The sequence below is a fragment of the Jaculus jaculus genome, chromosome 10, assembly GCF_020740685.1.
Source record: "Jaculus jaculus isolate mJacJac1 chromosome 10, mJacJac1.mat.Y.cur, whole genome shotgun sequence".
Classification (NCBI taxonomy): Eukaryota; Metazoa; Chordata; class Mammalia; order Rodentia; family Dipodidae; genus Jaculus; species Jaculus jaculus.
This window is the reverse complement of record NC_059111.1, coordinates 33,007,839-33,020,837: the sequence shown is the minus strand read 5'-3', so window position 1 is coordinate 33,020,837 and position 12,999 is coordinate 33,007,839. Positions and strand designations below refer to the sequence as shown.

At 39.8% G+C, this 12,999-nt stretch overlaps 1 protein-coding gene across 5 annotated transcripts in view; it reads left to right on the top strand.

Annotated features, from left to right (window-relative positions):
- Positions 1-5,916: 5,916 nt before the first annotated feature.
- The window catches only part of Ttk (TTK protein kinase), a 47,818-nt gene continuing 40,735 nt past the window's right edge, over positions 5,917-12,999 (top strand). For 2 of the 5 annotated variants that reach the window (XM_045160952.1, XM_045160947.1), the window contains exons 1-4: positions 6,140-6,596; positions 7,668-7,824; positions 10,178-10,400; positions 11,221-11,327. In XM_045160952.1, the coding sequence (XP_045016887.1) occupies positions 7,686-7,824; positions 10,178-10,400; positions 11,221-11,327 (469 nt within the window). In that variant the 5' untranslated portion in view covers positions 6,140-6,596; positions 7,668-7,685. Of the gene's footprint in view, positions 6,079-6,138; positions 6,597-7,667; positions 7,825-10,177; positions 10,401-11,220; positions 11,328-12,999 lie in introns of those variants that run through there. The other 3 variants (XM_045160948.1, XM_045160949.1, XM_045160950.1) reach the window with 3 other exon arrangements.

The window sequence follows — 12,999 nt, the reverse complement described above, 5'->3', positions numbered from 1 at the left end:
ACCTAGTGCATCTGGCTTATGTGGGTTCTGGGGAATTGGACCTGGGTCCTTTGGCTTTGCAGGCAAGTCCCTTAACAACTAAGCCATCTCTCCGGCCCAAAAGGCATACTTTAAAATGTCACAACAATTAACAAAAAAATTATGACCTCCTTAGCCAGACTTTTGAGTAGGTTTTCAGTGCCAGGAATGAATTCCCTCCTGTGGAGCAGGCTTCAAATCCAATCAAAGTGCAGCTGGTTTCCTCCCTAACAGACATGCCACCATTGCACCAATACTTTTGACCTGGCTGACTGACCAGCCTTAAAGTTTACAGGGTCCACTGATGGTTAAGACTTTCCCCCCTAACATGATGTATTATTATTTCCAGCTTTATGACAGCTAATCTACTGGGAGGAGGCGTCCAGCTCAGCTCCAGCTTGATTTCTCAGTGACCTGCAACCTAAGCATGTGGTGTCTTTAGCAGTAGCCTGTGTCATGTGATTATAAAGCAATCACTCCTTAAGTACCAACTATTTGAGGGAGTAAAGGATATTGTTAGTGCTGTGTGTACTAAAATTTTAGTAACTGGGGGTATGAGTGGAAAGGAAAAATGAGACACAGAATGGCACTAGTGACAGGAGGTAGAGGAAGAGAATGCAAGTAGAGAGGGAATCACTAGATCTGTAGATGTGCCTGTAGAGACCAAAAGGGGGTGATGTGGGCTAAAGGTGGAGTGAGAAGAGAAGGAAATGACATGCAATCTGATAACAGAATAGTCTTATCTCTCAGAAGGTTAAGCCACAGAAACCCTGCATACCAAGTCAAACTATTTTTTCTTCTTGAGATAGGACAAAGAAAACAGAAAGAGTATTAGAAGGAAGACAGAAGGGGGAGGGAAAAGGAAGAATATAGATATAAGACAAGAACAGTAATTGGTGAACTAGAATGGCTTGCTAAATTGACCTTGGGAATCATATCTTTATATGATCTGCAAAGGGATAGCTACAGGAGTGAGGGAGCTTGATAGATTATAGGACTAGGGCATTTAAACAAACTGGTCTGACTGTTGGACTTTGGCTTGCCAGTGGGAGTGCTTTGTTTCTCTTCCCTCCAAGCCCTGTTCTAGACTGTGTTCCATGTTTTCACCAGTCAAGTTATTCCCTTGGAGGGTCTTAGAGCCTCACCTGTGTGAAGTTCACCCATGTATGTAACTGACTCCATTCTGTGAGCTGAGGATAATTGAAGTCATCTCTGTCAAGGTGCCCCTGCTGTGATTAGTTTGGGCCTGCAGCTGTTTCTCTGCAATGGTTGCAGCATTATTTGGAATTTGCTTTTCCCTCTGTGAGTGCTGTTTCCTAGTTCCTGGATGGGGCACTAAGGGTAGTCCCAAGGATGAGGTCACCAAAGTCTTCTTCTGTAATAGCTCATCAGGCAGATTCAGTGGAAATGCCCTAGAAGCAGTCATTACAACTGGTCTGCTAGCCTCCCTAGTGAGGACAGTAGCACTCATGATGGTAGCCCTGGGTATGTTCTTGAAAATTCATTGGGGATTGAATAAGTAAGTGAATCCTAGAGATGGGAGGAGCAGCTGGACAAGTGATACAACAGTCCTGGTCCTTTTCTTTCCCTAAGTATAAACAGCCAGTCACTTAGATATGACTTCTAAGCTACCACCTTACCAGGGAGCCCTTGTGCTCCTCATTAATGGTTGAATACCTTTATGGAACATTTTTTAATATTCTGCAGGACATCTTCAAAGCACATATGCAGGTAATAAATCTTACTTAGTGGAAGAGCTCTTGTTTAGAATGCACAAAACTCTGGCTTTGATACTCAATATTGTAAACAAATTTCTTAAAGTAATCATTAAGAATACTTTAGAATAGTTATCTTTGTAAACACTAAATTGATTATTTTACTTTTCATAAATGTATTTTGCTATAGAATAAATTAGGTCTTCTAAAAAGACAACCCATGTTGTAACTATATGTGCAGATAAGGCCTATAGAAAGAGGCAACTAAGATTGAATGATGTCAGCAGGGTGTAGGCTAATGCAGTAAGATGAGAATCTTTATGGGGAGAGGAAGAGGCACCAGAGATGATGTCCCTCTGCTCTCTCACAGGAGGAAACAAACAGTAACAACCAAACCACCTTGTGAAGACACAAGGAAGTCACACCATCTGCAAATCAAGGGAAGATGTTTCCTCTGGTGGCACCTGTTCTTGAGTGTGTACACTGAGAAACAAATATTTGAAGTTTAAGCCACTCATCATGTGGAGTTCTATGGTAACTAGTCCATACCTCTGTCTAAAGGCACTATTTCTATGTCTGTTTGGTTTGTGTGAAATTTTAATCATTTTAAGTTAATCAACAAAGGCCTCCATCTTACTTCTTAACACAGTGTATCATGGAAAAGCATTTTGTGTTATTTTTGTTTTCTCTTCCTTGTTTTACTTCAGTTCTCTTCTCCAGATAAATGTCCTGGGGTCATGATGATGCCACATAGTTAGTCCTTATTCCAATGACAAGGCAGAGTGTTCAATTAAGTCTCATTTCACAACTCCGAAACTTTTGGCAGAAACATGTGGATCATTAGTGACTCTGAATTGTCTAGGCCTATCTCAATAGATTTTATGTTGAACCCATTGCTATGGAATAAGTCAAAAGCTATTCTTACCCATCACAGAATAATGTTTGTTTTCACACTGGACGGCCTAGAACTAGACTACAAAACATTCAAACTGTATTTCCAGCAGCAGATGGACCCACTTGTGAGGTCACTTTCAAAATATGACCTAGGTAGAGATCAAAGGCTATTTGAGAACCCTGACCAATTAGTCTTTCTGTTTATAGTATTTTAACAGTTTAATACAATATATCTTTTTATTCTTTTATCCCATTTCTTTTCAAAAAATTTTTATTTATTTGAGAGGGAGAGAGAAAGAGAGTGAGAGAGAAAGAGTGAGTGAGAGAGAGAGAGAGAGAGAGAGAGAGAATGGGTGCACCAGGGCCTTCGGCAACTGCAAACAAACTCCATATGCATGTATCTGGCTTATGTGGGTACTGGAGAATTGAACTTGTGTCCTTAGGCTTCACAGGCAAGTGCCTTAACCACTAAGCAATCTCTCCAGCCCCTTTTATCCTATTTCTATCCTCATATTTATGATATAAATGGGCATGGTGCCTGTACTTGTAGTCCAAGCTACTAGAGAGTTGGGGTAGGAGGACTGCTTCAACATAGAAGTATGATACTACTCTGGACACATAGAGAGCCCCCCCCATCCCAATCTCAAAACGAAATGAAACAAAACACTAGCAGCATCAACAAATTCTCCAAATATAGAGTCTAACAAGTAAAAAGTAGGTAAATTAATTTAATTAAATTAATTTTAATATTTTAGTTTAAGCCAGTATGTCCAAATTATTTCAATGTATAATAGTATAAAATAATAAGCAATTTTAGTATTTTAACCCTATATCTTTGAAATCTGGTATATGATTTAGACTTATAGAATATTCATGTCAGTCTAGTGATATATCAAGTGCTTAAGAGCTACATGTGGTTAGAAGCTACAATGATGGGCACTGGAGATTTATAGGATAAATCTTTAACTTATCAAATAAAGAAATGTTATATAATACATGTTATAGAAAAAAAAAATCTCAAATGGTATACTCACATTTCCTCTCCCAGTACTTGTGATCATACATTATTATTGATGCTTGACTTATCTTGGGAAAAGATTTTAAAATAAAAACTATATCTATAACTACATATTTATCACTTCAAACATTCTATGTTTTTTTTGTAGGTTGAGAATAGTTCTCCCTGAAAAACTTTCTTAAATGGGTCTTGTAATTTATTGCTAACAAATTTGGTTTTTGTAATCTGACATCATCTTTTCTCCTTCATAATGAGTAATATTTTGCTTGATGTAGAATTCTAGGTTAATCCTTTTTTTTTCTTTCCTTTCAGCATTTTAAAACCTGTATTTTAAAGATGTGGCTTTTCCAGCTCCGCTATCATCTTTGAAATTGTTCCTTTTTATCCTTTATTTTCTGGTTGCTTTTAAGATTTTTCTCCTTACTGCTAGGTTTTTTTTAAAAATTTTTTGTTCATTTTTATTTATCTACTTGAGAGTGACAGAGAAAGAGACAAAGAGACCTAGAGAGTGACAGAGAGAGAGAGAGAGAGAGAGAGAGAGAGAGAGAGAGAGAGAGAGAGAGAGAGAGAGAGAGAGAGAGAGGGAGAAAGGGGGGACATGCCAGGGCTTCCAGCCACTGCAAAAGAATTCCAGATGCATGAGCCCCCTCGTGCATCTGGCTAACATGGGTTCTGGGGAATCAAGCCTCAAACAGGGGTCCTTAGGCTTCACAGGCAAGTGCTTAATGGCTAAGCCATCTCTCCAGCCTGTTTTTTTTTTTTATTTTTTGTTGTTTTGTTTTTTAGTTATTATTTTGTTTTTGTTTCAAGGTCTCACTCTAGGCTAAGCTGACCTGGAACTCACTTTGTAGCTCAAGATGACCTTGAACTCATGGCAATCTTATCTCAGCTATCCCAAGTACTAGGATAATAGGTGTAAACCCACCATGTCTGGCTCTTTATTACTAGGTTTAAGCAATTTACTTATGTTCCTAGATATAGTTTCATAAACTATTGTGCTTGAGATATGTTGAACGGCTGCAATGTTAGTTTATAGTTTTCATTATGCTTGAACTTGCCAGATTTTCATGAAACACTTTTCAGTTTCCCCTATGTTCCTTTGAAAACTCCAATTTCATGAACATTAGGCAATGTAAGTCACTTCACAATTTACCAATACTTCATTTATTTTATTTGTTTCTGTGTGGTTTTGCATAGTTTGTTACTGGTATATTTTCCAGACTAATCTACTGTTAATACTATTAGATGTGACTTCTCTTGTATATACTGTATTTTTTGTTTCTACATGTTGATTTTGGGTCTTTTCACATACTACAAATCTCTCCTTAAGTTTGCACTCTTAATTTGTGGAATACATGAAATACAGTAACAATTATTGCTTTAGTGTCCTTGTCAACCAATTACATCATCTCAGCCATTTCTGGGTCTGATTTAATTTTTCTGTCTTGAAAATGGCAAATATTTTTCAATTATATGCCAGAAATTGTAACTTTGACCCTGATGAATTTTCTTGCATTTCTGTATTTTTGAGCTGTGTTCTGGCCTACAGACAAATTATATAGAAATAGTCTACTCTTTCTAAGGTTTGCTCACCAACTTTTAGGCTTGACCAGTGAAATCTTTAGTCTAGGGCTAGTTTTTTATTTTAAATATTTTTATTTATTTGCAAGAAAGGAAAAAGAGAAAAATGGGCATCACCAGGGTATGTAGTTGCTGCAAATGACCTCCAAATACATGCACCCCTTTGTGCATCTGGCTTTATATGGGAACTGAGGAATCAAACCCAAGTCATTAGGCTTTGCAGGCAAGTACCTCAACTGCTGATCCATCTCTCCAACCTCTAGGGCTAATTTTAATTATAGTAAGGAATCTGTGTCTTTGGGTTCCACTGTTTGGATTCAACTATTTTGGATGGAAGAAAAAATTCTTAATTTCATGTGTAGTGAGCATAAGAGTTTTCTTGTCATTATTACTTAAGTAATATAATATGATACCTATTTATACTGAATTAGCTGTCAGAAGAGATCTAGAGATGATTGAAAATACCCAGGATGATGTACGTAGGTTAATATGCAAATACCACCCTATTTTATATAAGGACTTGAGCATGCATGGGTTCTGGTGAGGCTGAAGGGATCTCCTGCTGGCTAAGGATGGGGTTAATTTTTTACACATACACAACCACTAATCAGCCTGTCTTACCACAGAGCGTCTGTCAAAATTCTGGAACAACAGAGCTCCTCCTCCTTTGGCTGGCTGACGAAGAGAACCTGTAGCCCTGGACCACAAAGCCACTTGTCATTACCAAGGAGGCGCTTTGCTCCTAGGGATGGCTGAGCCCTAAACTGGGCCACAGTCAGAGGGAGGGAGTCTGACGGAGAGAGAAACCTTGACGGGCGTGTCACAGTCTGAACAAAGCCCGAGTCCCTGAAGGTCAGAGGGGCACGCCGCAGGGCGAGATGGATTACGGCGCGGGAGGATGGGTGCACACGCCCTGCCACCTCCCCCTGACCACGCGGTAGGGGCGGGGGAAGTGAAGGACCCGCCGCATCCCTTGCAGGTCGGGATGTCTGTGCGGAGCAGCCATGCTCCAGGGTACTTCGGCGCCCGAGAAGCGGCCGCCTCCTGAGCGGTACGGCTGAAAGAACGGCTTCAACTGGAACGTGGGCGTGCCAGGAAAAGCCGCCTTCTCCGGGTGTTGACTGCGTGGGTGGAGCCAGAACCGGATGCAGGGGGCGGTGTGGCACGCAGGGGCCAATCACGACAGACGCTGGCACGTGATCTCCCGTAGCCAATGGGAGGCCGCGGGGGCCGCGGCGGGGAAATTCAAACGCGTTTAGGAGAGGGCTTGAGGTTGCGTCTTTTCTGGTCTCCGGCTCGGCCTCCCGAAGGGGAGGACTCCGCTGCTGACCCGAAGGGCCGGCGGTGGCCGGCGTGCGGTTCCTGAGTCGGTGAGGAACGGCGGGGCGGGCGGCCCGGAGCCGAGCCGCGGCCGGCGGGGCGGGAGGGGAGCCTGGGCGTGGGGGTGGGGCCGGCGGAAGACCTGGCCGGAAGCGGTGGGTGCGGCTGGAGCTCGCGGGGAAGCGGTCCGGCTGGAGTTTTCTCCAGTCTGCCCTTGGTCCTCTGGCTTAGAACAGGGAGGCAGCAGTGGCCCCGCTACGACAGTCGCCTTTGGAACCTAGTCTCAGAGGTGGGGGACGCCTTGCCGCCCACTGCTGGTTGTTAAAATCCAGGCTGACCTTGAGTGACTGCGGTGATGTTGAGAATCCCAAAGTAGGGCCTGGCAGGAAGAAAGATTGCAGACTTGGTTGACCAACTAAGACCACCATGTACATGACTGGGCCCGGGTACCACAGTCCTTAGACACTTGTGTTACAGTGGCAGTCATGATTCTGCCAGATAACACGAACAAATCTGAACTTCAGTTGTCAGTGGGCTGATGTATGTGTTTCTGCTTCTGAAGTACTTGCAGTGTAAAGATTTACAAACATAAAGCATGTGACCAAATGAGAGGTTTATTCTTATTTCCAAAAAGATTCTTTATGTCCCAGTCACTACTGGGACTCTAGCAAACACTCCATATTCTTTTTAAACCATAAACTCTGTAGATGACCCAGAGAAAATAATTCTATGAGAGAGCAAAATGAAGGTATTTGTTGAATAGAAGAATAGAGGAGGACAGTAGCTGGGCATGGTGACACATGCTTGAAAACCTAGCACTTAGAAGGCAAAGACAGGAGGATCAGGAGTTCATGGTCAGCCTTAACTACACTAGTACACTGTCTGAAACAAATAATGTAAAAATAAAGTGATGGGGGACCAATGTTTTACTGTGCAGTATCTCCCAGAGTGTAACTTCACTGAAGTTATGTTAGGTAGAAGAGGTGGATTTGGCCTTTTCTGGACAGTTTACATTACATACACATTGTTTTTGTGCATGTAGCTCTACCAACACGTCTCTAGTAATAGCTGCCTTTCTGAATGTTCACAAAACTCACGTTTTATCTTCTGCTCTCTAAAAGACTAGCTGCAACGTAGAAATGGAGGCGGAAGATTCAAGTGGCAGAGAATTGACAATTGACTCCATAATGAACAAAGTGAGAGATATTAAAAATAAGTTTAAAAATGAAGACCTTACTGATGAGCTGAGCTTGAATAAAGTCTCTGCCGACACGACAGGTGAGGTTTTCCTTTTAAACTGTATATTGAATCTTCTCTAAGGAAAAGGAATGAGATATCAACCACTGTATGGTAACCTAGTGGACAATTTATCTATTTGAGAGAGTCATAGAGGCAGATACAGAGAAAGAATGGGTGTGCCAGGGCCTCCAGCCACTAAATAAAACCCAGACACATGCGCCTTGTGCATCTGGCTTACTTGGGTACTGGGGAATTGAACCTAGGTCCTTAGGCTTTGCAGGCAAGTGCCTTAACTGCTAAGTTATCACTCCAGCCCATAATGGACTTTTATTAGTAATTTTGATTATCCATGCACTTCCTATTTTAAAATTTTTACCTGAAATATTATGAAATTTTCTGCTTTCTTAAAAAAATGAAACATCATCTGGGTGGGGTTGCTTATACCTGTAATTACAACATTTGGAAGGTTGAGACAGGAAGATCTTAAGTTTAAGGTCAGGATGGGTAACATCAAGACCCTTTCTCAGAGCTGGAGAGTTGGCTCAGTTGTTAAGGCACTTTTCTGCACAGCCTAAGGACCCAGGTTTGATTCCCCAGAACCCATGTAAACCAGATGCACAAGGTGGAACATGCATTTGGAGTTTGTTTGCATTGGCTGGTGGCCCTGGCACACCCATTATCTCTCTCTACCTGCTTCTTTCTCATAAATAAATAAAATGTGTTTTTCTTTTTGTTAAAAAAAAAAAAACTTGTCTCAGGAAAAAGTGATACAAAAAGATATATTATTTATCAGTGTACTCAGGTCACTTGCTTAACTCTTGCTGTCTTGTCAGCTGTATGTGTTGACATTACTGCCATCCATAAATATACAGTGTCTCTTTTGTTCTCTTCTTTTTTTGGGAAGAAGTGAGAAGTATCAACAGTTTTAGTAAGGCTATATAAACTTAACATTAAACACTGGATATTTGATTTGAAGAATCTTCCTACTATTCTCCTGACCCCTTTTCCCTTACTCCTCTTGTCCTCTGTTCCAGCCACAGTGGCTTCTCTGATGTCTGTATATTAGGCCATCCCATACTCCAGTAACCTTGCTTATTAAGTCCTATGCCTTGAACACTGTTCCCAAATATTGCTCACTTTTCACCTTCCTTAGTGAGTTTGACGTCCTCTTTAGGTACTCTCCTAGTTCCTACTTTTGCAGGTGGAGAGTATACTGTGTCTTCCTTCCTTGTATAATTTGTCTCTGTAGTACTGACTAATCATTTTATATGTAATTTACTCATGTTTGGTTATTGCCTTTTTTCCTCCACTAGAATGTGTTTTCTATGTGGGCAAAGTTTTTGGTCTGTTTTGTTGTATAAACCTGTGCTTAGAATGCCTCTTCACTGTGCTTAGAATGGTGCTGACTGTGTGAAAATCTCCAAAGGGTAATGCACTAGTTTTGTGAAAAGTATTAGCTCAAAAGCTTAATTCACTATTATATTTCTAAACTTAAGTTTGTTTGAATGGATAGCATATGGATATTTGCAGTATAAAGGCAGAAATGGTCTTCAACTATGGGTTGTAACCCATGAACTACAGGGGTTGGGAAGGTCAAGAAAAATTTTCTAGCAGTTTCTGAATGCTGAGCAACCAAAAACTAGTTCAAAATGAAACGTACGATGAATCTAAGTTGTTTCCGGCATAGCTTGCCCATGGTCCACTGCCTAACTTTCCTGCAGCCTCGATTCTTAGCAGACAGCATACACACTTTGCACTGTACATGCTGTCACAGAACTCAGTGCTGTTTCAGTAGAAAACAAGATTTAGAAAAAAAGAGTAAAGATTTAGGCATTGTTGACAGTACTGAAGCTATCAAAAGGAATGATGGCATATCTGGGAAACCTGGATTTAAATATATTTAATAATCATTAGAATATCCTAAATAGGATATTGACATTCAATATTTATATTAAGACCAGGAATACTAAACAAAGCAAGAGTTGCATTGCATTGCATAGTTTGTACCTTAAGTTTATTCTTCCTCCTGCTGCTTCTGCTATAGGTTGAGATTCCAGAGGGAACACTGATGGTCATAGGAAGTCCTATTAAGTTCTGAAGGAACAGATTGGTAAGATCAGGAAATTAGCATGGTTTTACAAGTAAATCTGAGGTTTATGGAAATAATGTATGAGTGAGGATAAAGAAAATCATAGTAGACTAGAGCAATAACTTTCTAAAGTTTTGATAAATGATTGGTGGTGAATTTTCCAACATAATTGTTACAGTCTTTTATGATATTACAAGGAAGCTTATGTACATTGATATTATTATAAATACTTATGAAGAAACATGCACTTTGATGTTGTCTTATGACATTTTTGTTGTAATGTGTTTTGTCGTCCTCAATCAGATAACTCAGGAAATGTTAACCAAATTATGATGACGGCGAACAACCCAGAGGACTGGTTAAATTTCTTGCTGAAACTAGAGAAAAACAGTGCCCCACTAAATGACGCTCTTTTAAATAAGCTGATTGGGCGTTATAGTCAAGCCATTGAAGTGCTTCCTCCTGATAAATATGGCCAAAATGAGAGTTTTGCTCGAATTCAAGTGAGATTTGCTGAATTAAAAGCGTAAGTATTTGAATTCTAACTACATTTAACTGTATTATGTAATATGTAGCTATGTTACAAAGATGAAGACATGTCAAATGAATGTTTTTTATCAAATACCTTTTTTTTTTTTTTTTTTTTTTTGGTATTCCAAGGTAGGGTCTCACTCTACCTCACGCTGACCTGGAATTCACTATGTAGTCTCAGGGTGGCCTCGAACTCATGGCAATCTTCCTACCTGTGCCTCCTGAATGCTGGGCTTAAAGGCATGTGCCACCATGTGGGGCTAAATGTTTTTTTATCAAATAACTTTTTCTTTTAATTATCAAGATACTAATGTAAATGTTTTCATATATATACATGAGTTACATGTATTAGGGGTTGAGGAGATGGCTCAGCAGTTTAAAGGCACTTGCTTGGAAAGCCTGATGTCCTGGGTTTGATTCCCCAATACCTACATAAAACCAGATGCCCAAAGTGGTACATGTGCCTGGAGTTCATATGCAGTGGCACTAGGCCCTAGCATGCCCATTCTCATTCTCTTCCTTGTATTTATATATATATGTGTGTGTGTGTGTGTATATATATATACACACACATATACATATACATTCACATATATACACACACACACACACACAGATACATGCATACACACATACATATATATGTGAACATATTTACATATATTAGGTTTTGCCTAAAAAGATGTACAAGTATAACTTAGCATTTTATTTTATGCACAGAAAAAAGGCAGTATTTCATGTTCTGGAAAATACAAGAGTTATCAAGTTTAGGTATCTTTTAAATTTTTTAATATGACTCTAATGTTTTATCACAGTATTCAAGAGCCTGATGATGCACGTGACTACTTTCAGATGGCCAGAGCAAACTGCAAGAAGTTTGCTTTTGTGCATATATCTTTTGCACAATTTGAACTGTCTCAAGGTAATTTGACCATGTCATATTCACATTTTAAGTGAAAGAGCATCTTATTGTAACATCTTGGTATTAAATCCTATATATGAAGTGAAAATTTAAGGCAATGAAGTATTCAGGTCATCTGGCGTGAACATGGAGAGGGAGGGAGTACTGTGTGCCATAAATATGGAGAGTATTTGTTTTACTGGCTTTCATATTTCTAATGAATAATATGGAAATAAACATGAGTATTGTATTTGTGGTGTTTGATTTAGGAACCATCTAAAAGAGCATAGCTTTTTTCACTAGCTGTAGATTGAAAAAATAATGGCATTTAAGCTAGAACTTAGATATACTCTTAAGCTATGTTTGTATAGTACTGAAGAATGTGTTAAAATATGGGTGTAGCTGGGCATGGTGGCATATGCCTTTAATCCCAGCACTCAGAAGGCAGAGGTAAAAGGATCATCGTGAGTTCAAAGCCACCCTGAGACTACAGAGTGAGTTCCAGGTCAGCCTGGGCTAGAGTGAAAAACCAAAATATATGTGTGTGTGTGTGTGTGTGTGTGTGTGTGTGTGTGTGTGTATAACATTTAAGTGGTAGTATTCCCTTTTTAAATATATCACAGAAAAGCATAAGTTCATGCTTCTGAAGGCTTTTAGATATACTCTCAGTCTGCCTCTAGTCAACTAAGTCTTCCTATTTTCCCTATACTTGTATGTACTACGACAGTGGTCCTGTTTATCAGCCAGTAACCATCATTGTTTCTAGCAGAATCCCCATGATAGTACCAGAGGTAGTTTATTCACTGCAGAACATTCTCCAGGTTGCAGCTCAGATGGTTTGCGAACCTTAAACTTTTTACTTATGCAGGTGATTTCTGAATGCTAGTAATGTAGATCTTACTGGGTACTATCACATTACTTTATTTATTTATTTATTTATTGGTTTTTTTGAGGTAGGGTATCACTCTAGCCCAGGCTGACCTGGAATTCACTCTGTATTCTCAGGGTGGCCTCGAACTCCTGGCAATCCTCCTACCTCTGCCTCCTGAGTGCTGGGATTAAAGGTGTGAGTCATCATGTCTGCTATAAGTTTCATGCCTGTAAGCATGAAACTTCAAGTCATTGTGATGTGGTGGTAGCCTCTTGATCCAAATTCCAATTATTTTGATGTCAGGAAATAGGCAGCATCCCAATGCACAGACTAGTCTGGATGTGTACTTTTGTAGAGGTGGAGGACATTTCTTAGTTTTTATCCAATTCTCAAAGGGATGTATGATCAGAATTACAAAGCTCTTGGATTACTAGTTCTCATCTTTCCTTAAGTGTACTAAAATACTCAATTATAGGACATTTTATTATATTATTTATTTATCTGAGGGAGAGAGGCAAATAGAGAGAAAGAGCATGCCAGGGCCTCCAGTCATTGCAAATGAACTCTAAACACATGCACCACCTGGTGCATCTGGCTTACTGTGTGCTGAGGAATTGAACCTTGGTCTTTAGCTTTACAGGCAAGCCCCTTAACTGCTAAGCCATCTCTCCAGCCCCAATTATAGGAAATTTTATTGCTACTCTCAGTAAATATGTAGATTTAACTACTATCAAATTTTCTCATACTGTTTAAAATGTATAACTTATCAGAAACCAGAGGTCATCTTTTGGTCATCTTTACACTCTAAACACCAAGTACATA